This window comes from Poecile atricapillus, chromosome 24, assembly GCF_030490865.1.
Source record: "Poecile atricapillus isolate bPoeAtr1 chromosome 24, bPoeAtr1.hap1, whole genome shotgun sequence".
Lineage (NCBI taxonomy): Eukaryota > Metazoa > Chordata > Aves > Passeriformes > Paridae > Poecile > Poecile atricapillus.
In genome coordinates, this window is record NC_081272.1 from 4,927,491 (window position 1) to 4,954,632 (window position 27,142).

General features: G+C 50.1%; 1 protein-coding gene across 1 annotated transcript in view; it reads left to right on the top strand.

Annotated features, from left to right (window-relative positions):
• Window positions 1-27,142, top strand: part of CSMD2 (CUB and Sushi multiple domains 2) — a 278,621-nt gene that overhangs the window by 237,643 nt on the left and 13,836 nt on the right. The window contains exons 51-63 of the mRNA XM_058856609.1: window positions 6,153-6,338; window positions 8,339-8,533; window positions 10,276-10,449; window positions 11,746-11,919; window positions 14,445-14,618; window positions 15,328-15,516; window positions 16,610-16,783; window positions 17,539-17,721; window positions 18,334-18,510; window positions 19,546-19,725; window positions 21,520-21,693; window positions 23,432-23,605; window positions 24,815-24,888. Coding sequence (XP_058712592.1) covers window positions 6,153-6,338; window positions 8,339-8,533; window positions 10,276-10,449; window positions 11,746-11,919; window positions 14,445-14,618; window positions 15,328-15,516; window positions 16,610-16,783; window positions 17,539-17,721; window positions 18,334-18,510; window positions 19,546-19,725; window positions 21,520-21,693; window positions 23,432-23,605; window positions 24,815-24,888 — 2,228 coding nt within the window. The remainder of the gene's footprint in view (window positions 1-6,152; window positions 6,339-8,338; window positions 8,534-10,275; window positions 10,450-11,745; window positions 11,920-14,444; window positions 14,619-15,327; window positions 15,517-16,609; window positions 16,784-17,538; window positions 17,722-18,333; window positions 18,511-19,545; window positions 19,726-21,519; window positions 21,694-23,431; window positions 23,606-24,814; window positions 24,889-27,142) is intronic.

Here is a 27,142-nt window from a genome sequence, read left to right on the forward strand (position 1 = left end):
AATATCCCCATCTGTGTGAAAGCTCTTGGTGTGGAAGTGTTTGGTCACTCGGTGGAGGCACAGCCAAGCCTCACTCGGGAGAAGCTTGGAAGAATCCAAAAGACTTGGAAGAATCTTGGAAGAAAGGTTTCCAGGAGCATGAGAGTTGCTCTGCTTCCTGACAGAAATTCCCTTCCCAGTTGTTCTGGAAGTGCCTTCTTAGCTCTGTGCATGTCAACAGGGGAAGGAATTCTTGGGGATTCAGGTGGTTCCCGTTGGCTTCATCCAAGATTGAGGCATGGAGTTGTTCCTTCCACGTTTCCTGGGTTCTCTGTGCCACATCCTGCCCAGCACAGAGCGAATTCCAGGCATGGGAAGGAGGTGGGACGGGGCTCTGTGCCCGGGGGGTTCTGCTGCTGCAGGACCCCTCCCGATGCTCCCTCCCCACTCCTGCCTCTCCCTCCACCTGCCAGTCATCCCCGCTCCTTTGTACAGCTAAAATTCCCATCTTTATTCTGAAGGAGCCTACTGCTGGCTTTGAACACTCATCCCTGTTCCAGGGGGACTGAGGCTGGGGATTGATACTGCTCTGACTTCCCTGGAAAGCAGCCAGGGAGCAGAGGTGGCTCAGGCACGGTCTCTGCATTGTTGGCCCAGCCAAGCCATCAGGAAAAGTGGGATTGTTCCATGTGGGAGGTGCCAGGGAGCCTTGTAAGGCTCCTGAATCACTTTGGTTCTTTAGGAATTGCACCTCTGAAGGAGAGCCTGATGCTGTGAGTGCTCTGGAGTTGATTTAAAATGAGTGGGAAGCGATAAAGCAAGGCCCTGCTGCTCCATCCCATTCCAAAGGGAACCTGGACACCAGGTCAGGGAGAGATTTAGCTCCCAGAAAGCATGGACAGGGCAAAACCAAGAGCTGGGATGAGCAGATGAACAGCACAGCCAGGGCTGTCATGGCAACTGTGCCTCCTGAATCCTTAGCCCAGCCTGAGGGATTCCTCTGGTTTGCTCCACCTTTTTTAAGGAAAATTGTGTCATCAGGAATGGGTCTGGATCCTGCTAAGGCCTCACTGCCCTGGAGAGGTAGAATCCCACCTGAGCTTCATGCTCAGCTTCCAAGGGGTGTGGTGGTGTTAGAGGAGAGGATTTTAAACCTGGAGGTGGGGAAGAGATGGAGGGAAAGGCTGCAATGGCTGGAGTGACACCACAGCCACATTTCAAAGCAGGGATAGGTCCCTGACCACCAGAGAGGGGCTTGGAGTCACTCCTAGGCCTGGGAATGTTGGGAAGCTCCTGTGGTGGTGCTCAGCATCCCAGGGCTGTGTTTTGGGAAGGGGATTTTCCATGGGAAATGAGAGGCACCAAACCCATCCTGCACCACTCCGGTTCTGCTGAAGGTATGATGTGGCAGGAGCCCCATGGGCACAGTCTGGAGTGCAGAGCAGGAATTTGGGGGCAATCCATTGCATTCCAGGTGGATCCCTGATTCGTTTTCCCTTTTGGAGGAGTCAGAATGTCTCCACTGACCACACAGGTCAGGATCTTGCTGCTGGATGTCCCTCTGGCAGAGCCTGACTCCCACAGCTGGGAGAACTTGCTGCTCACGTCACATCCTGAGGTGGAAAGAGTCACTTTTCCCCTCAGTTTCCTCATATTCCTGTCAGGAATCCTGAGACTGGCCCGTGGCTCTCCAGTGCCTTGTGCTGGGTGCAGGATTCAGGGTTTTCAGGATAATTCCTGGCAGAGCAGCTCCACCCCCAGGCCTGGACTGGCTCCTCTCCTGCTCCCTTCAGCCACATCAAATCCAGCATTTTTCTGTCCCCACATCTCTCAAAGCCAACTGGCATCTTTTGCTTTGGGCTGTGTCATTCCCACCCTTTTGGGTGACAGAGATTTGGGAATTCCTTGCATGGAGCTGCAGGGATTGTTCCCCTCATCAGCCGTGTCAGGAAGGAGGGCCTAGGGTGCCAATAAATATAAATTCCCAAATGACATTTCCCAAATCTCCCTTCTGCCAGCTCAGAATCCTCTCCCACTTCCTCATCCCGTTGGAATAACCTTCCCTGTGTGCTCTGTCCTCACTGATATTTCTGGAATATTCTGCAGGGAACAATCCTGCCGTGGCACAGAGGGCACACACTCCATGTGCTGCTGTGCCTTTGCTGTCTCTGTTTTTAAGGAGCTTTGTCTTTGCAATCCCAGCTGCAGATTTGCTTTTCCCAGCCTCTGCCTTCTCCTTTTTCCCTTGGTTTTTCCAAGCCAAATGCTGGTTTGATTCCCTCTGGAATAACCTCCCTCATCCCAGATTCCAGTGGGCTGCAATGCCCACAGGCTGAGCCTCAGAAATTGGTTTGTTGCCACCCCAAAAATCAAATGTCACTACTTCTGTAAAGAAAAACTTAATCCTGGTTTTAAACTGGCAGAGAGCAGGTTTGGATTACAGACTGGGAAGAAGTTCCTCCCTGTGAGGGTGGAGAGGGCTGGGATGGGTTTTGCAGAGAAGCTGTGGCTGCCCCATCCCTGGAAGTGCCCAGGGCATGGTTGGACAGGGCTTGGAGCAGCCTGGAGTACGGGAAGGTGTCCCCAAGGCAGGGGGTGGGATGGGATTTAAACTCCTTTCCATGGAGTGGAGGCAAGAGGCAGCTCAGCCCTGCCAGCTTGGAACTCCTGTCCCTCCCTGTGCCTCAGTTTCCTGGGGATAAACAAAAGGGACAATTTTTTTGAAGGATTAAGGGAATGAAAAGCAGAAAGGAGCAGGCCTTGGTGGGGATGGGAAGGGCTCAGCTTCCCCCCCACCCTCCATGGCTGGATGCAGGAAAAAGGAATAGCAGAGGTAGCAGGGAAAAGGTTGGATTTTCCACATGCCCTCTTTTCCCTGGGAGGGCCATTGGTATTCAGCATGACAGCCTGTCTAGACACCAGGCCTTGGAGAGGGATTGGCCATCCCTGAGCTTGCTGTGGTGGCACTCCTGTCACCATCAGTGCCACCAGGGCTGGGCCTGATCCTGCCTCTGGAGCTGCTCATCACACCCATCACGATTCCAGCACTGCCAGCTGCTCTGGGACCCTGCTCAGAGCTGGGGCAGGAGGGTGTTACTGCTGAAGATGAATAAATCACACGAATACAGGTCGCGGTGTGGTGAAAGGAAGAGCAGAGTTTATTTTTCCCTCCAGGATTTATAGGCTTCTGACCACAGCCAGGGATTGGATGGTCAGGATAACACTTTCTCACTGCACTGGCCATGAGAGATGCCCATCACAAGACGTGGAACAGAAAGAATGTACACATATCTATGTTTACAGTTACTGTCCTGGGAAAGTCCTTAGAAAACCATGTCAGCAAGCTCAGAAGCTGAGTTTTCAGGGCGACAGGAGGGGGATAAAAGCTGGGCCTTGCACAAGGGAAGACCCAGGGTTGTGCTGCTGCTGCACAGCCTCACTAGAGAGAGGCTCTCCAGCCCTCACTCGGTTCCATGTCACCCAAAAATCACTTTTCCTGCTTTTGCAGCTCTGTTTTTGTGCTCAGGGAACACCAAGAAGGCCAGTGTGTTGGGGTGGCTCGGGAGCTGGGCTGGGGCTGCTCCAGGAGGGAATGGCTTTGTCTGGAAGCACGGGCAGATATTGGGGTCAGGAGTTAGGGCTGTGTCTCCTGGCAGCTTCTGCTCCTCTCCCAGCCCCACAGAGGAGCTTCCCAGTGCAGCTTCCCAGGTCCTGGCTGCCCTTCCCGTGGGCATCCCCCCCTGTCCAGACAGGAGGGATGTGGATCTCTCTTCCCCAGAGCCAGGCTTGGAGAGAGATGGGGACCACAGCTTTGGACTCAGATCTAGATTTGCTTTCCCTCCTCCTCCTCATGCTGCTGGAGAAGCACATTTGGGGACATTTCCCAGTGCTGGCATTCCCAGGGTTGGTGTGAAAAACAAGGTTCACATATTTTTTATACAATTTAAATGTTTAATAGAAAGACAATTAGGAGATAAAAATAAAGTATACAGATCTGGCCGGGTGTCTGCATTCAGCCAAGAGAGCACACCTTACTAACAAAGGATTGTCCCTTAAAAACAGAACCCTACTGCATATCCATAAATTCTCACACATATTCAGACACTCTTCTTAGGATCTTTGTTGTTCTTCTGTTTAGTTTTTCCTTGCCCCCTTCCCAATAGATCAATCTTACTGGTGCCATCGAGATTTACATTCCCTGATCCCAGAAATGCAATAAATTCCTCCCCCAGAGTTCTGGTCACTGGTGTCCTCATCTGGATAAGAGAGTTTAAGAATGCAGGGGGGGTCTCTAACTATCCTTTTCAGTCTTTGGGTTATACAAACAAAAGCAATTTTTATTTTAATACTATGCCATGGCCTAACATATATGTATTATACCACTATTTCTAAGTTTCATCAGTAACAGAAATAAAGGAAACTATATTAATACAACGAAATTTTCCAATCTTATAACATTCATTTTAATATTTGCGAAAAGCCAACAATATAATATAGTGAGAGTCCACCAGTTTATTCACCAGCCTTCACAGAAGTAAACGTGAACACTGTTTATTTCTATTATTAACACACTTTTTATAGGGTTCTACAGGGTCCACGGGCAGAGCAAGCTACTATTGGCTAACACACACAGGTTTGCATTCTTTCTCTTATACACAAGGATATTGTTTTGCTTTACTCTCACTTCTGCAGGAAGGTTTCAAGGACTTTAGCCTTTAATATCACGACTTATTTCAAAGACTGGTTTGTGCAGATGGGCCTTTACTAATATATAAAATATATCAACAATAATATGTATCTATAACAGTTGGGGAAAAGGGTAACAGCATAAATGGCTGTGATTCTCGGTGTATTTTTGGCTGTCACCTGCCTGTCCCAGAGCCAGGAGTTCCAGCAGGAATGGTGCAGAGCCTCCCCTCTGGAGCGCTGCCGTCTCCAGCAGCCGCCTGGCACTGCGCCTGCTTTTCCATTTTTCCCCTGAATTCCCCCCTCTACCTCCTCAGCCGTGAGGCTAAATTTAGCCTTCCTTCTGCCACTACATAATTACACAATTTGCTGCCTTATGTAACGCAGAAGTGCTCCTGGAGAGGGGTTTGGGGTCGGTGCTGCTGTGGGGTGGAAACACGAAGTGTTCCTGCTGTCCGATCCTTTATCTCCCTGTGGAAGCTCGGCAGCGCTCTGCTGATGCATCTTGTGGTACAGATATTACAGGAGCTATGGGCCAGAGCCTCTTCCAGGAGAAAGAAACTGCCCTTCAGGATTGGCTTCGCTGATGTAAAAGCTGATCCTTTATGAAGGGCACTTGCCACGGTATCTGGGGTTTGTCAGTAGGAAAGTTCAGGATCTGGGATTTCAGTTTGGGGTAAAACCAGCAGCGCTCTGATTTTTATTTTATTTTATTTTATTTTTTATTTTTTAAATTTTTAAATTTTTTATTATTTTTATTTTTTTTCTATCTAATTTTGATTTTTTATTTTAATTTTTTATTTATTTTATTTTATTTGTTATTTTTATTTTATTTTTTAATTTTTATATTTATTTCATATTTATTTCATATTTATTTTTTACTTTATTTTATTTTATTTTTTATTTTATTTTATTTTTTTTACTTTATTTTATTTTATTTTATTTTTTTATTTTTTCTTTTATTTTTTCTTTTCTGTTCTTTTATTTTCTTTTCTGTTATTTTCTTTTCTGTTATTTTATATTTTTTATTTTATATTTTTTATTTTATTTTAATTTTATTTTTATTAAATTTATTTATTTTTATTTATTTTTATTTATTTTTATTTATTTTTATTTTATTTTTTCATAATTTTATTGGGTTTTTTTTATTTTTTATTTATATTTATTTTTTACCTTTTTTTACTTCTTTTTACTTTATTTTATTTATTTTATTTTACTTTGGTTTATTTTATTTTTTTCTCTTCTTTTTTTTTCTTTTCTGTTCTTTTCTGTTCTGTTCTTTCCTGTTATTTTATAATTTTATTTTTTTTTAATTTTTTATTTCATTTTATTTATTTTATTTTATTTTTTTATTTTTTTATTTTTTTAAAATTTTTTTTAATTTTTTTATTTTATTTTATTTTATTTTATTTTATTTTTTATTTTATTTTATTTTATTTTATTTTATTTTATTTTATTTTATTTTATGTGTGTTTTCTTCTTCCCAGCTCTGTCGTGTGGAGTTCCGCGAGCTCCGAGGAACGGGGTTGTGTTTGGGAAGGAGTACACGGTGGGCACCAAGGCCGTGTACCAGTGCAACCAGGGCTTCCAGCTGCAGCCAGGAGCCCAGCCCAGCACCGAGTGCCTGCAGGAGGGAGTGTGGAGCAACGGGAACCAGCCCCCTCTGTGCATGGGTGAGTGTGGATCTGGGCTGTCTCTCTGACTCTGCTGACCTTTTCTCACTGTTTTCCCTTTAAGGCTTATCTTGTCCAGGCATTCCAGAAATCTCTGCCAGGCCGTTAATTATTATGCGAGCCTTCAACCTCCTCCCGATTTCACAAAGCACAGTTTTGCAAAGCATCCTATCTATATGTTTAGGCGAACAAAAGAGTTTCTGTCTATTACAACCCCCCCTTTTTCTATTCCTTACTTTTGTTCGCTGAATCTTTGTAGTTCCCTTTTACTTAATTCTAAATAATCTTCTGATTTTTCTCCCTTTAAGGCTTCATATTTAGCTTGTATTAATATAAGGTGAGCTGCTTCTAACCTGTTTTTTGCGATGTTAATAAGGCAGGGGTGCCTTGTGGGGACTCCTAAAAACAGAGGCCAGACAGAATTCAGGGAATAAAAAGCAGTTCTGTTTATTGAGGGGCCTCCAGGGACATTTCAGGCAGACAAAGCCCCCCAGGGGCTGCACCCAAAATGGACCACGGGTCAGGGGTTTCACACTTTTATAAGTTTGGGCCATTTGCACATTGGGGTTAATCTCCCAATTCCAGCTTCAGGTAATGAAGTCATTTACCCCAAGTTTGCTGCCCCCAACTCCCTTTTGTTTCCATCTCTGGGGGCCTGAGGCAGTGAGGTGTCCTTGATTGCCAGGCCTGGAGAGGAATTGCTGTGTCTGAGCCAAATGGGAAAGCAGCAGCTCACACTGTGTGTGGAGTTTGGAGTTACACACTGAAGAGCTGCAGGGTTACAAATACATGAAAAATATAAAAGCTGAAATCCTGAGGCATCAGCAGTGGTGTGTCCGTTCCACCTGCAGAACAAACAGCTTTGCCCCACAGCTGTGGTGTTCAGGGCACATCAGGGTTTTATGGTGAATTACTGCAGAAATTAAATCTCATGGTGTGGTGGTTTCCCACCTGCCCTGATGCCTTAAGACTTTTAGCTTTTTGATGTCTTTGTAACTTCATAGATTTTTAATATATAAATGTGCAGTTTCTAGCACTTTCTCACCCTTTAGAACAGTGGTTACCCTTGCTCACATTCTTGACATTCTGTTCACTCTTGTTTTCAAGAAAAGAATTTCTAACAATTCTAAAATGTGTAGTATTTCCAACAATTCTAGAACTTGTAAAAGAATTTCTAACACGGACATTCAGTTTCACAGAACAGAATAAAGGGTGAAGGAGCCCTTGGAGGGACTCCAGTAAGGGGTTGGTTACTCCAAGGATTATTTACAGGATAACCAATCTCCTATTGGATGTACTTGCTGGATGTATAATTAATTAAACTTATAAAAATTGGGAAAAATCCCATGCTGGGTGTGCACATCCTTATAATTTGTGCACCTGAAATCTTTCCTTAAAGAACTGTTCTTTGTGTTACTGCTGCCTCGAGATTTTTGCTTTTTCTGTATTTTTCCTGTATTTAGCTCTGTAAAATTTTCCCTGTATTTTAGCTCTGGAAAATCCCATTCTGTAGTTAAGGAGCTCCTGGTATTTTTCTACCTTTTCTCTTAGATTTTAGAGCAACGAGCTGACCTTTCTAACACATTTCTGAAATATTGTTTAGTTTTATTTCCAAGCTGGGGACACATGGGAAGACGTAACAAGAAATGGGGTAAAGAAACTCCAAGGGGTGGATCAGCAGCTGAATCTCCTGTGGGATGTAGCTGTTAGAAATCCTAATTAATTAACTGTATCAAACTGTGGAAATTGGATGACCAGGTATGCCTAGAAGCTTCCAAATCAAGCTCTGCCCTTTATTTTATGATTTTAACACCACTGCAAGGGGTTTTTCTCTTTGGATTTCAGGCAGCATCACCGCTTTTAACACCCTCCTGGAAGTTTTCCTTTCAGTTCTCAGCAGGGGATATTCCCCTCATTAAAAACCCACCACAGCTGGATTTTTGGGTGGGGGGGGGTGAAAGCTCAGTTAACCCTTTGTGTGCTGTTTCTGTGCCCCTCAGCTGTGACGTGCCCTGACGTGGGCAGCATCGCGGTGGAGCACGGCCGCTGGCGCCTCACCTACGAGGTGCACTACCACTACAACGCCCAGCTGATGCTCATCTGCGACCCTGGCTACTACTACACGGGCCAGAGAGTCATCCGCTGCCAGGCCAACGGCACCTGGAGCATCGGGGAGCCCGTGCCCACCTGTAAAAGTAAGAGCAGGGGCACCCCAGGGTGGCACCGTGGGCTGGGTGTGGGTTTGGGCTCAGCAAATCCCAACCCCTGGGTGTTTCAGGATGCTGCTGTGGGTGAGCATGGATAATCAAGGAGATTTGGGTACAGGGTGGAGTGGTTTGGTGCAGATTTTGGGAGGAAATCCTTCCCTGTGAGGGCAGGGAGGGGTTGGGATGGATTTCCCAGAGAAGCTGTGGCTGCTCCATCCCTGGAAGTGTCCCAGGTCATGTTGGAGCAATCTGGAATACTGGAATGTGTCCCTGCTGTGGGGTGGAATTATTAATCCTGGCAGCAGCTGAGGTGGAGCTGTGGAGCGTGGTTTGGTCTTTTGGGCATTTGTGAGATGGTTTGGTGCAGGTTTTGGGGTGAAATCCTTCCCTGTGAGGGCAGGGAGGGGCTGGGATGGATTTCCCAGAGAAGCTGTGGCTGCTTCATCCCTGGAAGTGTCCCAGGCCATGTTGGAGCAAATTGGAATCATGGAAGGTGTCCCTGCTGTGAGGTAGGACTAAATTACTCCTGGTAGCAGCTGAGGTGGAGACAGCAGAGCTGCTGGAAGAGAGTTGGGGTACAGGGAGACATTTAATCCCTGATCTGATCCCTGATTTAATCCCAGCACTTCTCTGGGATCTCAAGCCCTTCAGCTCAGCTGTTCCTGTGGGGTCCCAGCAGCTTTGCTGTCACAGCTGCTCTGAAGTCGAGGCTTTTAAGGAGGGAGAATAAAGAATTCTGCTGTCAAGCCTCAGCTCTCACACAAACACCAGGTTTACAAAGGGTAACAGTGTCACCTGCAAATCAAACCCAATGGGGCACCCCAGCAGCTCTCAGTTGTTCTAACACCACTGCTGTGCTTTGGATCTCTCCTTTTGTCAGAGGTGGAGGGTTTTTCTCTCCAAGTGCAGACAGAGACAGCGAAATCTCTCCTTCCCTGCTGCCTGCCTTTGTTTTTGGAGCTGTGACTGCCGGCGTGGGTGACAGATGTACTTTTCCCCCTGCCAGCTCTTCCTCTGGCTCTGGGAGCAGGAGCCTGACCTCCTTTTGTTCCCTCAGCCTTATTGCCACCTAAATCCAAGTGACAGGATCTTGGCAGTGCCCCGAGGTCAGGAACACCCAGCAGGGGCTCCAGAGGATTTGCAGAGCTTGAAGGTGGAGAAAATGAAGATAAAATCGAGAGCTGGAGTTCTGAGGGGGAGCTGGGTTTGCAGAGGCTCCTGCATCCCACAGACCCAGCTGGGATCTGCAGATCCTGGAATTTCAGCTTGTGGGGAGAAAGCTGAGTGTCACTTTCAGTTGGAAACTTTGTGCCATTCCAAGGTCAGGTTGGACAGGGCTTGGAGCATCCTGGCCTAGGAGATGTCCCTGCTCATGGCCTTTAAAGTCCTTCCAACTCACCCCATTCCATGATTCTGTGGGTTTTCTGGGAACCAGGCTTCCTGCTGCATCCAGGGTTAATGACAGAAAAATATTCCTGTGTGAGCAAGTTCTGGTGTGAAAAACTCCTTTGGTTCCTTCCCAGCCTGTCTTTAGTGCTTCCCTCGTGTCCTGAACCATAAATATTAACAATTCCTATTTTTGTCACCTCATCTAACATGGCTCTGGAAGTATTACAATTCCTGGAATTATTTAATGAACTTTCCCATTCCAGCAATAACTTCTGGAAGCATTCCTTCAAAACTCATCCCTCCTAGCCTGTTTTCTCAATATCCTTTGGGATCTGTCCTAGTTATCTCCTGTGGGGAGCTGCCCACCCCTCCCAACGGGAACAAGATCGGGACCCTCACCAGTTATGGAGCCACTGCCATCTTCTCCTGCAACACTGGCTACACCCTGGTGGGCTCCCGGGTCCGGGAGTGCATGGCCAACGGGCTCTGGAGCGGGGCTGAGGTCCGGTGTCTGGGTAGGTGTCCCCTGGGAAACTCCTGCTGTCACCCATGGGGTGTGGGAAGGGCAGGTGTCCCCTGGGAAACTCCTGCTGTCACCCATGGGCTGTGGGAAGGGCAGGTGTCCCCTGGGAAACTCCTGCTGTCACCCACAGGGTGTGGGAAGGGCAGGTGTCCCCTGGGAAACTCCTGCTGTCACCCATGGGATGTGGGAAGGGCAGGTGTCCCTTTTAAACTCCTGCTGTCACCCATGGGGTGTGGGAAGGGCAGGTGTCCCCTGGAAACTCCTGCTGTCACCCATGGGCTGTGGGAAGGGCAGGTGTCCCCTGGGAAACTCCTGCTGTCACCCATGGGGTGTGGGAAGGGCAGGTGTCCCCTGGAAACTCCTGCTGTCACCCATGGGCTGTGGGAAGGGCAGGTGTCCCCTGGGAAACTCCTGCTGTCACCCATGGGCTGTGGGAAGGGCAGGTGTCCCCTGGGAAACTCCTGCTGTCACCCATGGGCTGTGGGAAGGGCAGGTGTCCCCTGGAAACTCCTGCTGTCACCCATGGGGTGTGGGAAGGGCAGGTGTCCCCTGGGAAACTCCTGCTGTCACCCATGGGGTGTGGGAAGGACAGGTGTCCCCTGGAAACTCCTGCTGTCACCCATGGGCTGTGGGAAGGGCTCCTGAGGGCACCTTGGGAGGGAGGATTTTAGGGATTGATCAGAGGAGGAATCCATGCTGTGGGGTTTTAAGTGGATGTAAGAGGGAAGCAAAGTTTGATTCCTGCCCCCTCAACAGGTGTGAGGTGTTGGGAGAGCTTTGGGATGGGGATGTTTGTTTATGACAGCAGAGTCTGGAGTTAACAGCCTGGAGCTGAAAGAGGACAGGTTTGGATATTGGGATGCAATTCTTCCCTGAAAACAACGGGCATGGACTGCCCAGAGAAGCTGTGGCTGCCCCATCCCTGGAAGTGTCCAAGGAGAGCTTGGACAGGGCTTGGACTGACCTGGGATGGTGGAAGGTGTCCCTGTGGATGATCCTTACATTCCCTTCCAACCCAAACCAATCTGGGCATCTCTGAACCCCATCCATGTCCAGAGAAGCTGTGGCTGCCCCATCCCTGGAAGTGTCCAAAGAGCTTGGGCATGGCTTGGAGCAGCCTGGGATGGTGGAAGGTGTCCCTGTGGATGATCCTTACGTTCCCTTCCAACCCACCCCAGTCTGGGCATCTCTGAACCCAACTCCGCAGAGATCCAGGGGACGGGCGCTGCCTTTTGGGGACACCTTTGGTGGGATCTGCGTGTGATTGCTGCTGTTCTCCCCTCCCCAGCCGGGCACTGTGGCGTGCCCAGCCCCATTGTGAACGGGCAGATCAACGGGGAGAACTACAACTACCGGGGCAGCGTGGTGTACCAGTGCCAGCCCGGCTTCCGCCTGATCGGCATGTCCGTGCGCATCTGCCAGCAGGATCACCGCTGGTCCGGGAAAACGCCTGTCTGTGTGCGTAAGTACTTGTCATGCCTTCAGCTCTGGGAGGGAGAATTCCAGCCCGTGCTGTGCTGAGCCACACAGAATTCCAGCCAGCTGAGGCTGTGCAAGGGGCTGGGCAGAGCTCACACCCCCAGGGTGTGGGGTGGCCGTGCACGCACGTTCTGGGGGTTTCGCAGCATCGTCACTGGGTTGTCGCTCTATTAGGAACGGCGAGAAGAGTGGCACAAACTCTCTAAGGAGTCCATCAGGAGAATTTCTCTCAGTTTATTACTTCAGGTCTGTTTTATAGACTGATACGTGGAAAGTACAGAAAGGAAACTCTTATTGGTTAGTAAACTACTACATCACCATCATTGGTCAGTGGGGCACACCACCCCCGACTTTCTCCTGCAAAGAAAACAAGGAACAGACAAACAGCACCTGCAAGGCTGTTTTCTGTCTCTGAGGATTGTTTTAATTCTTTCTCATGTTTTTGCCAGGCTACTTTCTCAGGCAAGACTGAGAAGCTATGTGGCCTGCAGTTTCACATGCTCTCTGTTTCAGAGTTAGCATCCACACTGGGTCTCTCCAAGAAAAGATCCTTTGTACTTCAAAAATTCCAGTGAATTTCTCCTTCTCAAGCCCAGCTGAAGGTGTGGGATCAGAGGAGAGGAGATTTTTTGGGGGTCAGAGGGTGTTAAAGGCAGGCACAGCCCTACAAATACACCCTGGTGATCACTGTCCCTGAGAGCTGCGCTCCGTGTCCATGGAAAATGAGGATCTCTCCTCTGCTCTCCCCCAAATCACCTTGTCCAACCTCCTCGTTTATCTTCCCAGGAAATAACCCAATTAACCAACTCCCTGCAGCTCTCAGGTGTTGATAAGTTGAAGCATCTTCTTATCAACAGGCAGCACAATCCCTGGATTTCATATCGTGGTGCTCCAGTTGTTTGTTCCCATCTCTGCGGTCTGGTTTGGAGCTTTCTGTGCTGGGGCACAAGAAGAAGAAGATGGGAAGGGGAGAATGACCTGGCAGAATCCAGCCAGAAAACAAAAAATCAGGATTAAGTTGTCAAAGTTAGAAGTGACTCCAAAATCCGGGGGGTGTCTGAGGTCCTCAGACACCAGAGGACCAGAGATTTTTTGGAAAAGAATGGTGGAAAGGGTGGAATTTACTCTCATGCCCATGTCAGGGGCTGGAATGGGATGGGCTTTAAACCTCTTTCCATCCCAAGTCATTCTGGAATTCTGAGTTACTGCACACATTAGGCCTTGGGGGAACAAATTTGGGATTGTTGATCTGAGCTCTGGTGTGCTCTGCAATGAGGGACCTCAGGACTTTTTTGACCCCACTCAAGGCACAGCACCATTCCCTGTTCTCCTGCTATTTCCCTTCCCAACCTGCTGCAGTCACCTCCTCTGTTTGATCTGTGGAACTGGATCCATTTTTTTTTTTCCAGGGACAGAATCCCTCCTGTTTGCAAACATGTATAATGATATCCCAAACCTGGCTCTGCTTCCTGCAGCACTCCATATTCCTCATTTATTCCTGTCACCAGCTTGGATCAGGAATAAATCCCCATCCCCGTGCTCCAGCCCAGCCTGGGCAGTCAGATTTGTTATGGGTCTTTTGTGGGAATTTCATCTTCCCTTCAATCTCCTGCTGCTGGCAGCTGTCCAGGAAAACCAGATTTGTCCTGATGGACAAATCAGGACATTCTGTGTGACAATGATCAATAAAGCTTTGTCCTCAGCTGTCCCAGGATGTCACATCCCTTAGGCAGCCAAGAATCTCCTGATGGCTCATCCCGAGTTTCCTTTTGTGCCATGGACATGGCTGGAATCAAAGGCTGTGCCAGCAGCAGGGCTGTGCCCTCCCTGTGTCACCTGCTGAGGTGACAGCACAATGTTCCAGCCACTTCCCAGAAGAATTTGGGATGCTGGAATTGTCTTTGCTTCCCTGGGAGTTGCCAGAGCAGCTCCTGTGCCCTTCACCTCATCCTGCACCAACACCAACCTCAGGGAAAAAAACCAAACTCCAGAAACATCATCACTTCAGGGATTTGGAAGTAAAATTTTCCCACAAAGTTTCTCCCACTTGGGCAGATTTCATCTCTTCAAGCCCTGTGCTGGAATTCTGATTTTCCTCCTGATTTTCCTCCTATTTTCCCTCTTTTCCCTCTGCTTCCAGGTGTAACTTTTCCCTGCAGGGAGCAGGCAGGACTGGCATGGGGAAAGAGGGAGGGAACAACAGAGTTTGGGATGCCTGGGGTGGTGTGGGATTAAGATCAGGAGCTGGGATTTTTGGAGAGGGATATGTGGTGTAAATCAGTGGGATCCTGGAGAGGGGTGCAGGGAATTCCTGGTGCCAGTAAAACGTACAAAAATCCCATTCTCTCAATGTGATCCCGTATCTCAACAGAGCAGGCCCCAAATCTTTGGGTTTTGGGATTGATGTCTGGGTTTTTATGCTCTCCTACCTCCAGAACTTTTCCCAATGAACAACCCACTTTTTTCCCCAGGAATAAATCAAGTGACATTTCCATTTTGTGCTTGCAGCCATCACCTGTGGCCACCCTGGCAACCCCCCCAACGGCATCACCCAGGGCTCCCAGTTCAACCTCAACGACGTGGCCAAATTCCAGTGCAACCCCGGCTTCCGCCTGGAGGGAGCTTCCCAATCCCAGTGCCTGGCCAATGGCCAGTGGAGCAGCACCCTGCCCTCCTGCCGAGGTCAGTCTGGGCCTTCCTCCGGGAATTCTCCGTGTTCCCAAGCCAGAAATCCCTGTAAACCACCCCCAGAGGATGTTGGAGATCCCAGGGCTGCTGTAAAAACCATGGATCAAACCTTGGGGTTTTCTCGCCTGGCTGCGTTCTCCAAGGCTTGGAGTGTGCTGGAAGTGGGAGGAACACAAGGAAATTTGGGATCAGACACTCTGGAGCAGCTTTTGCTCCACTGCCAAAGCTTTGTGTAGAGCTCTGTTCCCTTTTTCCCACAGGATCAGCACTCAGGTTCACTTCCCAAATCCCCTCCCCTCCCTGCACTCCCTCCCTCTGCATTCCCCTAATCCAGGATCTCTGGCCATGCTGGATTATCGGTTATTCCTCATTGGATGGTGGAAATCCCAGTTTGGGATCAGTTATTCCCAGCTGGATAATCTAAATCCCAATCTGAGGCTGGAGATCAAGGCTCTGCTGCGTGGTGAGAACCTGCAGGATTGCCTGGACTCCCTTTTTTCCCCTTTTCACAAAGAATTTTTCCACTCCCACCCTCAAAAATCTCAGGGGAAAAAAACCCAAAACTTAAATCACAGTACAAAATCTTCAATTTCCCACCCTTTTTCCTGCTTTTTTTTATTTTTATTTTGAGAATACCACATTTTTCTACCCCACCCTTTGCTTCCCGTTATTTTTCGGGTGTTATTCTGTTGTTTGTTCGCAGTTGTGAACTGTTCTGACCCTGGGCACCTGGAAAACAGCGTCCGGCAAGTGCAGCCGAGCGGCCCCCACAGGTTCAGCTTCGGCACCACTGTGTCCTATCAGTGCATCCACGGATTTTATTTGTTGGGAACACACGTCCTGACGTGCCAGGGCGATGGCACGTGGGACAGAGCCCTCCCCCAGTGCCTTTGTAAGTGGCCCCAACCCTCCCTGTCCAGCCCAGCTGCTCATCCCACAGGGTTTAGCAGGGTTCAGGAGGGAAAAACCCCAAAAATGCACGTGGGAATGATCCCAGTGCTTTCAGGAGCTTCACAGGCAAGGGAGTTTGGGGTTGAGGAGAGGAGAGGGGTACTTCTGGGGGGGTTCTCTGTGTAGGGACAGGCAGAACCTGCTGGATTTGGGGGGTTCTGGGTGGAATGCTGATGGATTTTGGGGTTTGAGGAGAGGATCCTGCTGGGATGGTGCAGGTGGAGAGGGCAGGAGCAACTCTGGAGCACAGGGAGGGCTCACATGAGTGAGTGAGTGAGTGAGTCCCAGTGTTAGACTGGGAATTCAGGATCCAGAGTGGATTTTAGCTGCCTCAGGGAGGTGCAGGCAGGAGCAGCTCCACCCCCTGCATGACCAGTTTGTCCCTCTGGGCACTAAACCAGCTGCAGTCCCATTCCCTGCCCTCAGGAATGGCTTCGGAACTCTGGAAATTCCAATTGGCCTGAGCTGTTCCAAAGCTGGGATTGTTCCTTTTGTTTTTTCCATGTTTATCCCTCCACACCAAGTCCCACCAAGCAGTTTTGGGCACATTTTCCTCTCCTTTTGTCCTGTCCTCACCCCTTGCATGGATCCTGGGGAATTGGCGAGTGATGATCCATGTTCCCACAGCTGGAAGGGAATTCCTGTTAAAACCCGATCCCAGGCTCCCTCAGCCCCCCTTGAGTACAAAGGATCTCCTTCCTTAAAATGTTGGGATTTGGAGGATTTGTGGGCATTTGGAAACTCAGTTCAGTTTTACCACTGATTCCATGGATTCCTGAGGTTAAAAGCTAAAAGTTTTCCCATTGTTTTGTTTCCCCCATGTTGAACTTCCCTATGAGGGTGGGGAGGCCTTGGAAGCTGGAAGTGTCCCCATCCCTGGAATCCAGGGTCAGGCTGGGCAGGACTTGGAGCAGCCTGGGATGGGGAATAGTGACCCTGCCCATGGAAAGGGTTGGAATTAACTGATGTTTAAGTTCCCCCCCAAGGCAGAATTCTGGAATTCCTGGGGGCTGAAGCTGGTGCCTCTCTTGCAGTGGTGTCGTGTGGCCACCCTGGGTTCCCTCCCCACGCGCAGATCTCGGGGGACAAGCACACGGTGGGCTCTGTGGTCAGGTACAGCTGCCTGGGCAGGCGCACCCTGGTCGGGAATTCCACACGGATGTGCCAGCTGGACGGGCGCTGGAGCGGCTCCCTGCCACACTGCTCTGGTGAGAGACCTCGGGAAGGGCCATGCCATGGTCACTCACTCATGGTCATCACCTCCCACCCATCATCACCTCTTCTTAGTGCCTGGAGGGGGCTCCTGGTGCCTTCCCTTCCCTGAACTTCCCTGAACTTCCCTTCCCTGAACTTCCCTTCCCTGAACTTCCCTTCCTTGAACTTCTCTAAACTTCCCTGAACTTCCCTAACCTTTCCCTTTTCCCTTCTCCCTTCTCCCTTTTCCCTTCTCCCTTTTCCCTTCTCCCTTTTCCCTTCTCCCTTTTCCCTTCTCCCTTTTCCCTTCTCCCTTTTCCCTTTTCCCTTTTCCCTTCTCCCTTCTCCCTTCTCCCTTCTCCCTTCTCCCTTCTCCCTTCTCCCTTCTCCCTTCTCCCTTCTCCCTTCTCCCTTCTCCCTTCTCCCTTCTCCCTTCTCCCTTCTCCCTTCTCCCTTCTCCCTTCTCCCTTTTCCCTTCCTCCCCTGCTCCGATCCCTCCTTGTTCCCTGAGCACAGCAGGGCTGGCTTGGAGCATGTGGGAATTCCTTCATGGAGGGGAAACATCCCTGTGACTGAGGCTGGAGGTTTCATCCTGGAATTCGGGAATTGTGGCCGTGTTTGCATCCAGCTCATAACCAGGGGGCTGCTGGAATTGGGGAATGTTTAATCTGGAATTCCACTGCTCCGCTGCAATTGCTGTTGGGGGTGACAAGGGACAGGAGCAGCTGTCCCCTGGTGGCTCTGGTGACTCTGTGCTCTCCCTGGGCAGGGGGCAGCCAGGGTGTGTGCGGTGATCCCGGGATCCCTTCCCACGGGATTGGCCTGGGGGACACCTTTGACGTGGGCAGCGTGGTGAGGTTCAGCTGCGAGCCCGGCTACACCCTACGGGGCTCCTCCGAGAGGATCTGCCACTCCAACGGCTCCTGGAGCGGCACACAGCCCGAATGTGAAGGTAATCCCTGTGCCACCACCCCCAGAGCTGCCCTGGTGTCACCAGCAGTGTTCTCGTGTCCCCAGGATTGCCCTGGTGTCCCCAGAAATGTTCTCATGTCCCCTAGAGCTGCCCTGGTGTCCCCACGACTGCCCTGGTGTCCCCACAAGTGTTCTCGTGTCCCCAAGAGCTGCCCTGGTGTCCCCACGACTGCTCTGGTGTCTCCACAAGTGTTCTCATGTCCCCAGGATTGCCCTGATGTCCCCAGAAGTGTTCTCATGTCCCCAAGAGCTGCCCTGGTGTCCCCAGAAGTGTTCTCATGTCCCCAGAAGTGTTCTCATGTCCCCAGAATTGCCCTGGTGTCCCCAGAAGTGTTTTCGTGTCCCCAGAATTCCTCTGGTGTCCCCACGACTGCCCTGATGTCCCCAGAAGTGTTCTCATGTCCCCAGGATTGCCCTGGTGTCCCCAGGAGTGTTCTCATGTCCCCAGGATTGCCCTGGTGTCCCCAGAAGTGTTCTCGTGTCCCCAGAATTCGCCTTTACTGAGGACAGGCAATGCAGGGGGAAACCCTTGGAGTTCTGGGAGTTGGTTTGTGTTTTATGTTTATTTTAATTTCACCATTTCCCTTCCCAGTGATCTCCTGTGGGAATCCTGGAACACCTAGCAATGCCAGGGTGATCTTCAACGACGGTCTGGTGTTCTCCAGCTCCATCATCTACCAGTGCAGGGAAGGTTATTACTCCACAGGGGTGCTGAGCAGGCACTGCACCGTCAACGGGACATGGACTGGGACCAGCCCCGAGTGCACTGGTGAGCACTGGGATGGAACCCTGGCACAGGGAGAGCTGCCAGGCCCAGCTGTGCCCACATGGTGCCTTTTGGGGACATCTAAAAACAGAGGCCAGACAGAATTCAGGGAATAAAAAGCAGTTCTGTTTATTGAGGGGCCTTCAGGGACATTTCAGGCAGACAAAGCCCCCCAGGAGCTGCACCCAAAATGGACCACGGGTCAGGGGTTTCACACTTTTATAAGTTTGGGCCATTTGCATATTGGGGTTAATCTCCCAATTCCAGCTTCAGGTAATGAAGTCATTTACCCCAAGTTTGCTGCCCCCAACTCCCTTTTGTTTCCATCTCTGGGGGCCTGAGGCAGTGAGGTGTCTTTGATTGCCAGGCCTGGAGAGGAATTGCTGTGTTTGACCCAAATGGGAAAGCAGCAGCTCACACTGTGTGTGGAGTTTGGAGTTACACACTGAAGAACTGCAGGGTTACAAATGTATGAAAAACAGAAAAGCTGAAATCCTGAGGCACCAACACACCATGGCACCCTGAGAAACTCTGGTAAAGCTTGGCCTGGCACCAGCAGCGGCTCAGCCTGGGAATTCTGCCGGGACCTAATGGAAAAATCTTGCTCCAGGGTTGTCTTTTTCCAGCTGGATGGGGGGAGCTCTGGAATAATTTTGGGAGTGGGTGTTGGCCGAGCTGGAGGGTGTGCTCCTGAGTGTGCCATTCCTGGGGCAGGGATGTGTGTGAGCTCAGGGACCCTCGGGAAGGGCTGGAACGGGGGTGCTGACCAAGGTGGATTTACATCAGAGGCAGTAACTGGGCTAAGTGGGGAGTGCTGTAGGCAAACTGCCTTCCCTTCACCCAGGTTTGACCCGGGTTTGCTTTAATGTTTAATGAGTGTTAATCCTTGCAAGGCTTTAATGAGCCATTAAGCTCCAGCTCGATCCACATCCGCCCTGCTACAAACCTGTTCCACATTTAACTGGTTCAATCCCGCTCAGGACCATCACAGGCACGGTTCCAGCTGCCAGAAATTCTCCTTTTTCCCTTGCTTGGCAGTGATCAACTGTGGAGACCCCGGCGTGCCAGCCAACGGGCTCAGGCTGGGCAGCGACTTCACCTACAACAAATCCGTGGTGTTCCAGTGCACTCCCGGCTTCATGATGGAGTCAGACAGGGCAGCTGCTCTCACCTGCACCAGAGACCGCACCTGGAACGGCACCAAACCTGTCTGCAAAGGTACCAATCCTGGGCATGCTGCAGGAGACAAGTTTTGCAGGCCACCGGTTTCCCTGGAAGCCTGGCTGGGCATTCCTCCACTCCCTCATTCCGTCTAAAATTCGTGGCATTTTTCAAGGAAGGCCTTGATGTCTTCAGGGCTATCAGTCTGTGCCTGGGAGGGAGGTGGGAGTTGCTCTTCTCCTTGTGCTAGAGAAGGAGCAAAGCCCAGGAAGTAAAGTGATTTTACACAAAAACTCGCATCAAACTGGGATGAAATATTGTGTTTTGCCAGCAGATGCTTTGCTGGCATCACCCAGGAACATCTGAAAAATGTTCCCTGCGAGTCTTTTCATTATTCTGAGATGGTTCCTGTGGTTCAGAGATAGAAAAGGGAAACAAGAAAGCAGTGGCTGGGCAGGCTGGATCTCCTTTGCTCACACCCCAGTGCAGATAAGACATGTGGCAGCATTTCTGTGCTCCTTTAAGAGTCTGGAAAATTCACCTGTCACGGCGCTGATATAAACACAGGCCACATAAAAACGTTCAAATGCACTCCAGCTCCTTCAGAGGCTATAAAGAACAATTTTTCCTCTCCTTTTTCATTCTCTGCACTGTGCAAATGCTGCAGGAATGATCCAGAATGTGGCCAAGAGTCTCATTTGGAGGCACGGGTTTAGCTCCTCTGAGCTGAAAAGCAGAGTGCTGCAAAAATGTCATTTCAAAACACCCCAGAGTGGGTGAAAACCTGACAGGTTGTGGCTTCAGCTGCTCATCTGAGCCACAGTCAGGTTGTCCAAAATGTGTGAATCTTTGGGGAAATCTGGGATGAGTTTTCACACCATGTCAGGGCAGATTTTTACCTTCAGCTGAGAAGGAGCATTGACTCCAAAATCAGATTTTTAGAGATGTTTAGGAAAGAATTCTTCCTCCAGAGGGTGGTGGGGCAGTGAACGGGCTCCCCAGGGAATGGGCACAGCCATAAGATCTCAAGGAATATTTGGACAACGGTCTCAGGGATACACAGGGTGGGATTTTGGGATTGTCTGTGCAGGGCCAGGGCTTGGACTGGATGATCCTCATGGATCCCTTCTCACAGATATTTTGTGATTTGGGATTTAACTCCAAACTTCAATGGGTTTGACCCTACTTTGTGCCAATCCTGGGAGATGCTCTTGGAGAGCAGGAGGTGACTTTGCTCCTACACAGAATTCGCTTGTTAATGGAAATAATTTAAGAGGTGGAGAGACCCGACCCTGCTTTTCCTTTTTCCCTTTTTTCCCCTTTTTCCCTTTTTTTTCCCTTTTTCTTTTTTTTTCTTTTTTTCCTTTTTTCCCCTTTTTTCCTTTTTCCCCTTTTTTCCCTTTTTTCTTTTTTCCATTTTCCCCTTTTTCCGCTTTTTTTCCGCTTTTTTCCCCTTTTTTCCCTTTTTTCCCTTTTTTCCCTTTTTTCCTTTTTTTCCCCTTTTTTCCCCCCTTTTCCCCCTTTTCCCCCTTTTCCCCCTTTTCCCCTTTTTCCCCCTTTTCCCTTTTTCCCCCTTTTCCCCCCTTTTCCCCCCTTTTTCCCCCTTTTTCCCCCTTTTCCCCCTTTTCCCCCTTTTCCCCCTTTTCCCCCTTTTCCCTTTTTTCCCTTTTTTCCCTTTTTTCCCTTTTTTTCTCACTTTTCCCCCTTTTTTTTCCCCCTTTTTTTCCCCCTTTTTTTTCCCCCTTTTTTTTCCCCCTTTTTTTTCCCCCTTTTTTTCCCCCCTTTTTTTCCCCCTTTTTTTCCCCCTTTTCCCCCTTTCCCCCTTTTTTCCCTTTTCCTTTTCCCCTGCAGCCATCACCTGCAGAGCTCCCCAGGCCATTCCCAACGGGAAGGTGGTGGGCTCGGATTTCAGCTGGGGCTCCAGCGTCAGCTACGCCTGCCTCGAGGGGTACCAGCTGTCCCTGCCCGCCGTGCTCACCTGCGAGGGCAACGGCTCCTGGAGCGGGGAGATCCCCCAGTGCTTCCGTGAGTAGCCAGATTCCCACTTTCCCACCACCAATCAACGGGCTTCTGCTTAAAATACAGGTTTCTGGGGCTTTTCCCAACTTTTTTCCTCTTTGTCACTGGTTCAGCAGCTCAGGGTTCAGAGGAACCTTGCTGTGCTTCCTGCCCTGTTCCCAAGTGAAGTTTTCCTTCAGCTGGAGTGGGAATTTTTGGTGCCGTGGTCATGTTTCAGGAGCCTGGAGACAAAGTCTGGCTGCTCTCCCACTCCCACGTGCCTTGGTGATTTGGGAGCCTTGGTTTGGCACCTGTAAGGAGAAGGCAGAGACACAGGTGGTCACTGCAGGGGCACAGGTGGTCACTGCAGGGGCACAGGTGGTCACTGCAGAGACACAAGTGGTCACTCCAGGGGCACAGGTGGTCACTCCAGGGACACAGGTGGTCACTCCAGGGGCACAGGTGGTCACTGCAGAGACACACATGGTCACTGCAGAGACACAGGTGGTCACTCCAGGGACACAGGTGGTCACTCCAAAGACACAGGTGGTCACTGCAGAGACACAGGTGGTCACTGCAGGGACACAGTTGGTGGTCACTCCAGGGACACAGGTGGTGGTCACTGCAGAGACACAGGTGGTCACTGCAGGGACACAGGTGGTCACTCCAGAGACACAGGTGGTCACTCCAGAGACACAGGTGGTCACTGCAGGGACACAGGTGGTCACTCCAGAGACACAGGTGGTCACTGCAGGGGCACAGGTGGTCACTCCAAAGACACAGGTGGTCACTCCAGGGGCACAGGTGGTCACTCCAAAGACACAGGTGGTCACTCCAGGGGCACAGGTGGTCACTCCAAAGACACAGGTGGTCACTCCAAAGACACAGGTGGTCACTCCAGGGACACAGGTGGTCACTCCAGGGGCACAGGTGGTCACTCCAAAGACACAGGTGGTCACTCCAGAGACACAGGTGGTCACTCCAGAGACACAGGTGGTCACTGCAGGGACACAGGTGGTCACTCCAGAGACACAGGTGGTCACTCCAGGGGCACAGGTGGTCACTCCAAAGACACAGGTGGTCACTCCAGAGACACAGGTGGTCACTCCAGGGACACAGGTGGTCACTCCAGGGACACAGGTGGTCACTCCACCCTTATGACAGAAGGGTGAGGCCACATTTGGGCCAAATCCAGGCATTTTCCGTGTTCCATTACAAAACATCCTCCAAACAGTGTGTTTGCCCTCAGTGACCAAATCTCCTGCAATCAGGAATCCTGGAACTGCCAAAAAATCCTTTGGCAAAGGGCACCTTGTTGCAGCAGAAGTTGGGAATGTTATGTGAATGCTGGGTGGGTTTGATACAACAGCAAACACCAAAAAAAAAAGGGAATTAAACATCTCCTGATGCTAAAGGCACCTCTGAGTTCCTTCTCCAGCTGCACAATATCCATTTTCATATTAAATCCCACAAACGCCTCACCGTTCCTCATGATCCTTTCCCTCGATCTGGGATAATTAGTGACCCAAGGAACAAAGTGACACCGTGCAATTATGGGAGAAAAAAGAGGGGGAAAAAGGCAAATCCAGGGGAGAAGGTGGAAGTTAATTAACAGCCAAAAGGAGAGAATTACAAGGAGTGCAGCCAGCAGCGCCTTCTGATTCCCAAGTTAATCGTGAATTTGGATGGGCTCTGATAGACCTGGATGGGATGTGACATTCCTGGAGGGATCTGTGGCCATGTCCTTGTCCCTTTGCTGTTGCAGCCGTGTTCTGTGGGGACCCGGGGACCCCGGCCCAGGGCAGGCGGGAGGACCGAGGTTTCACCTACCGCTCGTCCGTGTCCTTCTCCTGCCTGGCCCCGCTGGTGCTCGTGGGATCAGCACGGAGGTTCTGCCAGTCCGATGGCACCTGGAGCGGGACCCAGCCCAGCTGCATCGGTAAGGGGGGCCCCTCTGGGCACTGCTGCAGGATTTGGGGGCTCACCTCACTTCCAATCCCAATCCCGTGGTCCTTGGAGCTGGGGATGGCCCTTGGGAGCAGAGGGCAGGGAAGAGACAGGATCATCATGGTCCTTGGAGATCAGGATGGCCCCTGGGAGCAGAGGGCAGGGAAGAGACAGGATCATCATGGTCCTTGGAGATCAGGATGGCCCCTGGGAGCAGAGGGCAGGGAAGAGATGGGATCATCATGGTCCTTGGAGATCAGGATGGCCCCTGGGAGCAGAGGGCAGGGAAGAGACAGGATCATCATGGTCCTTGGAGCTGGGGATGGCCCCTGGGAGCAGAGGGCAGGGAAGAGATGGGATCATCATGGCCCTTGGAGATCAGGATGGCCCCTGGGAGCAGAGGGCAGGGAAGAGACGGGATCATCATGGTCCTTGGAGATCAGGATGGCCCCTGGGAGCAGAGGGCACAGTGTGGACGTGGGGAAGAGCTGTCCTGATCCACGGTGTGTGTTTGTCACCATCCGCTAACACAAGCGGGAGTCATGAGAGGTTTGTTTGATCTCAGAGTGCAAAAAGGACACCAAGGGACTTCAGTTTAAATCACAACAGGAATGATGCATCTTTATTTTAGTGCCAGCATCATGGGTTATGTGATAGATGAGAGGGAGAGAAAGAGGGAGAGAGGTAAAGTAAAAAGAGAGAAAAAGGGGGGTTATGGCTACCAACAGACGAGACGGGGTCTCCAGTGTCTTCTTCCGTGGGGAGATCTCTCTCAAAAGTAACTTAAAAAGTCACTTTTACAGTCTCTTTCAAAGCAAGGGGCAGCTGGCCAAAAGGTGGGGAGATTTGTGGGCTGCTGTGGTGAGATTCATTGCTCTGGGGAGCAGGTGTGAGGTACAGAACAGGCCAGAACCCCTGCACAAAGTCCCCTGGGGTCTTCAGGGTCTCTGTTCTTGCGATGGTGGTGAGGCAGATGAGGGAAACTTCAGACCGTCTCTTACAGTGTTCCCAGTTATTCTCCTGAGGGATGAGGTGCCTCTGTGCTGCAGCAGGCAGGGATTTAAGGAACAAGAAGATCCATGTGTTTTTCCTTGTCGCCGTGTGTTCCTTCGGAGCCAAATCCTGCTTGTGTTGCAGAGGTGCAGCAGGAGCCTGGAAGGGTCTGAGTTCTCCCATAAATCCCTGTCCCTGTTTTTAACAGATCCCAGCCTCACGACGTGTGCAGATCCAGGAGTGCCTCTCTTTGGGATGCAGAACAATTCCCAGGGATACCAGGTATGGCCATGGAGGAGGGGTGTGGCACAAAACCGGCTCTGCTCGGTGCTTGGCCTGGAATCACGTGTCCTCCTGTGGATTCCTGTGTTATCCCATGGATTCCTGTGTTATCCCATGGATTCCTGTGTTACCCCGTGGATTCCTGTGTTATCCCATGGATTCCTGTGCTATCCCATGGATTCCTGTGTCCTCCTGTGGATTCCTGTGTTATCCCATGGATTCCTGTGTCCTCCCATGGGTTCCTGTGTTATCCCATGAGTTCCTGTGTTATCCCATGGATTCCTGTGTTATCCCATGGATTCCTGTGTTATCCCATGGATTCCTGTGTCCTCCCATGGATTCCTGTGTTATCCCATGGATTCCTGTGTCCTCCTGTGGATTCCTGTGTTATCCCATGGATTCCTGTGTTATCCCATGGATTCCTGTGTCCTCCTGTGGATTCCTGTGTTATCCCATGGATTCCTGTGTTATCCCATGGGTTCCTGTGTTATCCCATGGATTCCTGTGTTATCCCATGGATTCCTGTGTCCTCCTGTGGATTCATGTGTTATCCCATGGATTCCTGTGTCCTCCTATGGATTCCTGTGTCCTCCCATGGATTCATGTGTTATCCCATGGATTCCTGTGTCCTCCTGTGGATTCCTGTGTTATCCCATGGATTCCTGTGTTATCCCATGAGTTCCTGTGTTATCCCATGGATTCCTGTGTTATCCCATGGATTCCTGTGTCCTCCCATGGATTCCTGTGTTATCCCATGGATTCCTGTGTTATCCCATGAGTTCCTGTGTTATCCCATGGATTCCTGTGTTATCCCATGGATTCCTGTGTTATCCCATGGATTCCTGTGTTATCCCATGGATTCCTGTGTTATCCCATGGATTCCTGTGTTATCCCATGAGTTCCTGTGTTATCCCATGGATTCCTGTGTTATCCCATGGATTCCTGTGTCCTCCCATGGATTCCTGTGTCCTCCTGTGGATTCATGTGTTATCCCATGGATTCCTGTGTTATCCCATGGATTCCTGTGTTATCCCATGGATTCCTGTGTTATCCCATGGTTTCCTGTGTCCTCCTGTGGATTCCTGTGTTATCCCATGGATTCCTGTGTTATCCCATGGGTTCCTGTGTTATCCCATGGATTCCTGTGTCCTCCTGTGGATTCATGTGTTATCCCATGGATTCCTGTGTCCTCCTATGGATTCCTGTGTCCTCCCATGGATTCATGTGTTATCCCATGGATTCCTGTGTTATCCCATGAGTTCCTGTGTTATCCCATGGATTCCTGTGTTATCCCATGGATTCCTGTGTCCTTCCATGGATTCCTGTGTTACCCCATGGATTCCTGTGTCCTCCCATGGATTCTTGTGTCCTCCCATGGATTCCTGTGTTATCCCATGGATTCCTGTGTTATCCCATGGATTCTTATTTCCTCCCATAGATTAATGTGTCCTTCCATGAGTTAATGCCTCCTGTCATGGATTCACGTTTCCTACGATGGATCCATGTGTTATCCCATGGGATTCATGTGTCCTTCCATGGATTCTTGTGTCATCCCATGGATTAATGTCTCCTCCCATGGATTCACGTGTTCTCCCTTGGATTCATGTCTCCCCTCATGCATTAATGTCTCCTCTCATGGATTCATGTGTCCTTTTTCCATGGATTCCTGTGTCTTTCCATGGATTATTGTCTCCTCCCATGAGTTAATGTCTCCTCTCATGGATTCATGTGCCATCCCATGGATTCATGTGTCCTTCCATGGATTCCTGTCTCCTCCTGGGAGCAGGACATCCCAATGTGCTTCATTAGCCCTCCAAGTATGTTTGCATAGCATTAATCAGCAGTGCATTGTATCTGAAATTAATTACAGTGCTAATTAATAATTGCTGCAGTTCACATTGATTTCTGTTAATTTTCAGGCCAAATCCTGCAGGTGCTTTTGCTAATCCCAGCTCTCATCCAGCAGGAAGTCATTGGAATGGGGACAAAAATCCCACAGTGACTCCCTGGGGAGTTCCCACCCATTCCCTACTGGGGGTGCTGGTGGATGCCAGAGTGGGTACTTCCATTTTCCTGCTAATTAGTTACCTTAATCATGGGGTTTAATGAATTAATTTTAGGTTTAATTAATTTGGAGACACCATAAGTGGGATTTTTGCTCGGCTGGGAGCAGAGCTGCTCCTGTCAGGGGTGGGGACACGGGAATGGCCCCTTTGGAAGCACATGGAATGAAGGCCTGGCAATCCCTGGGAAG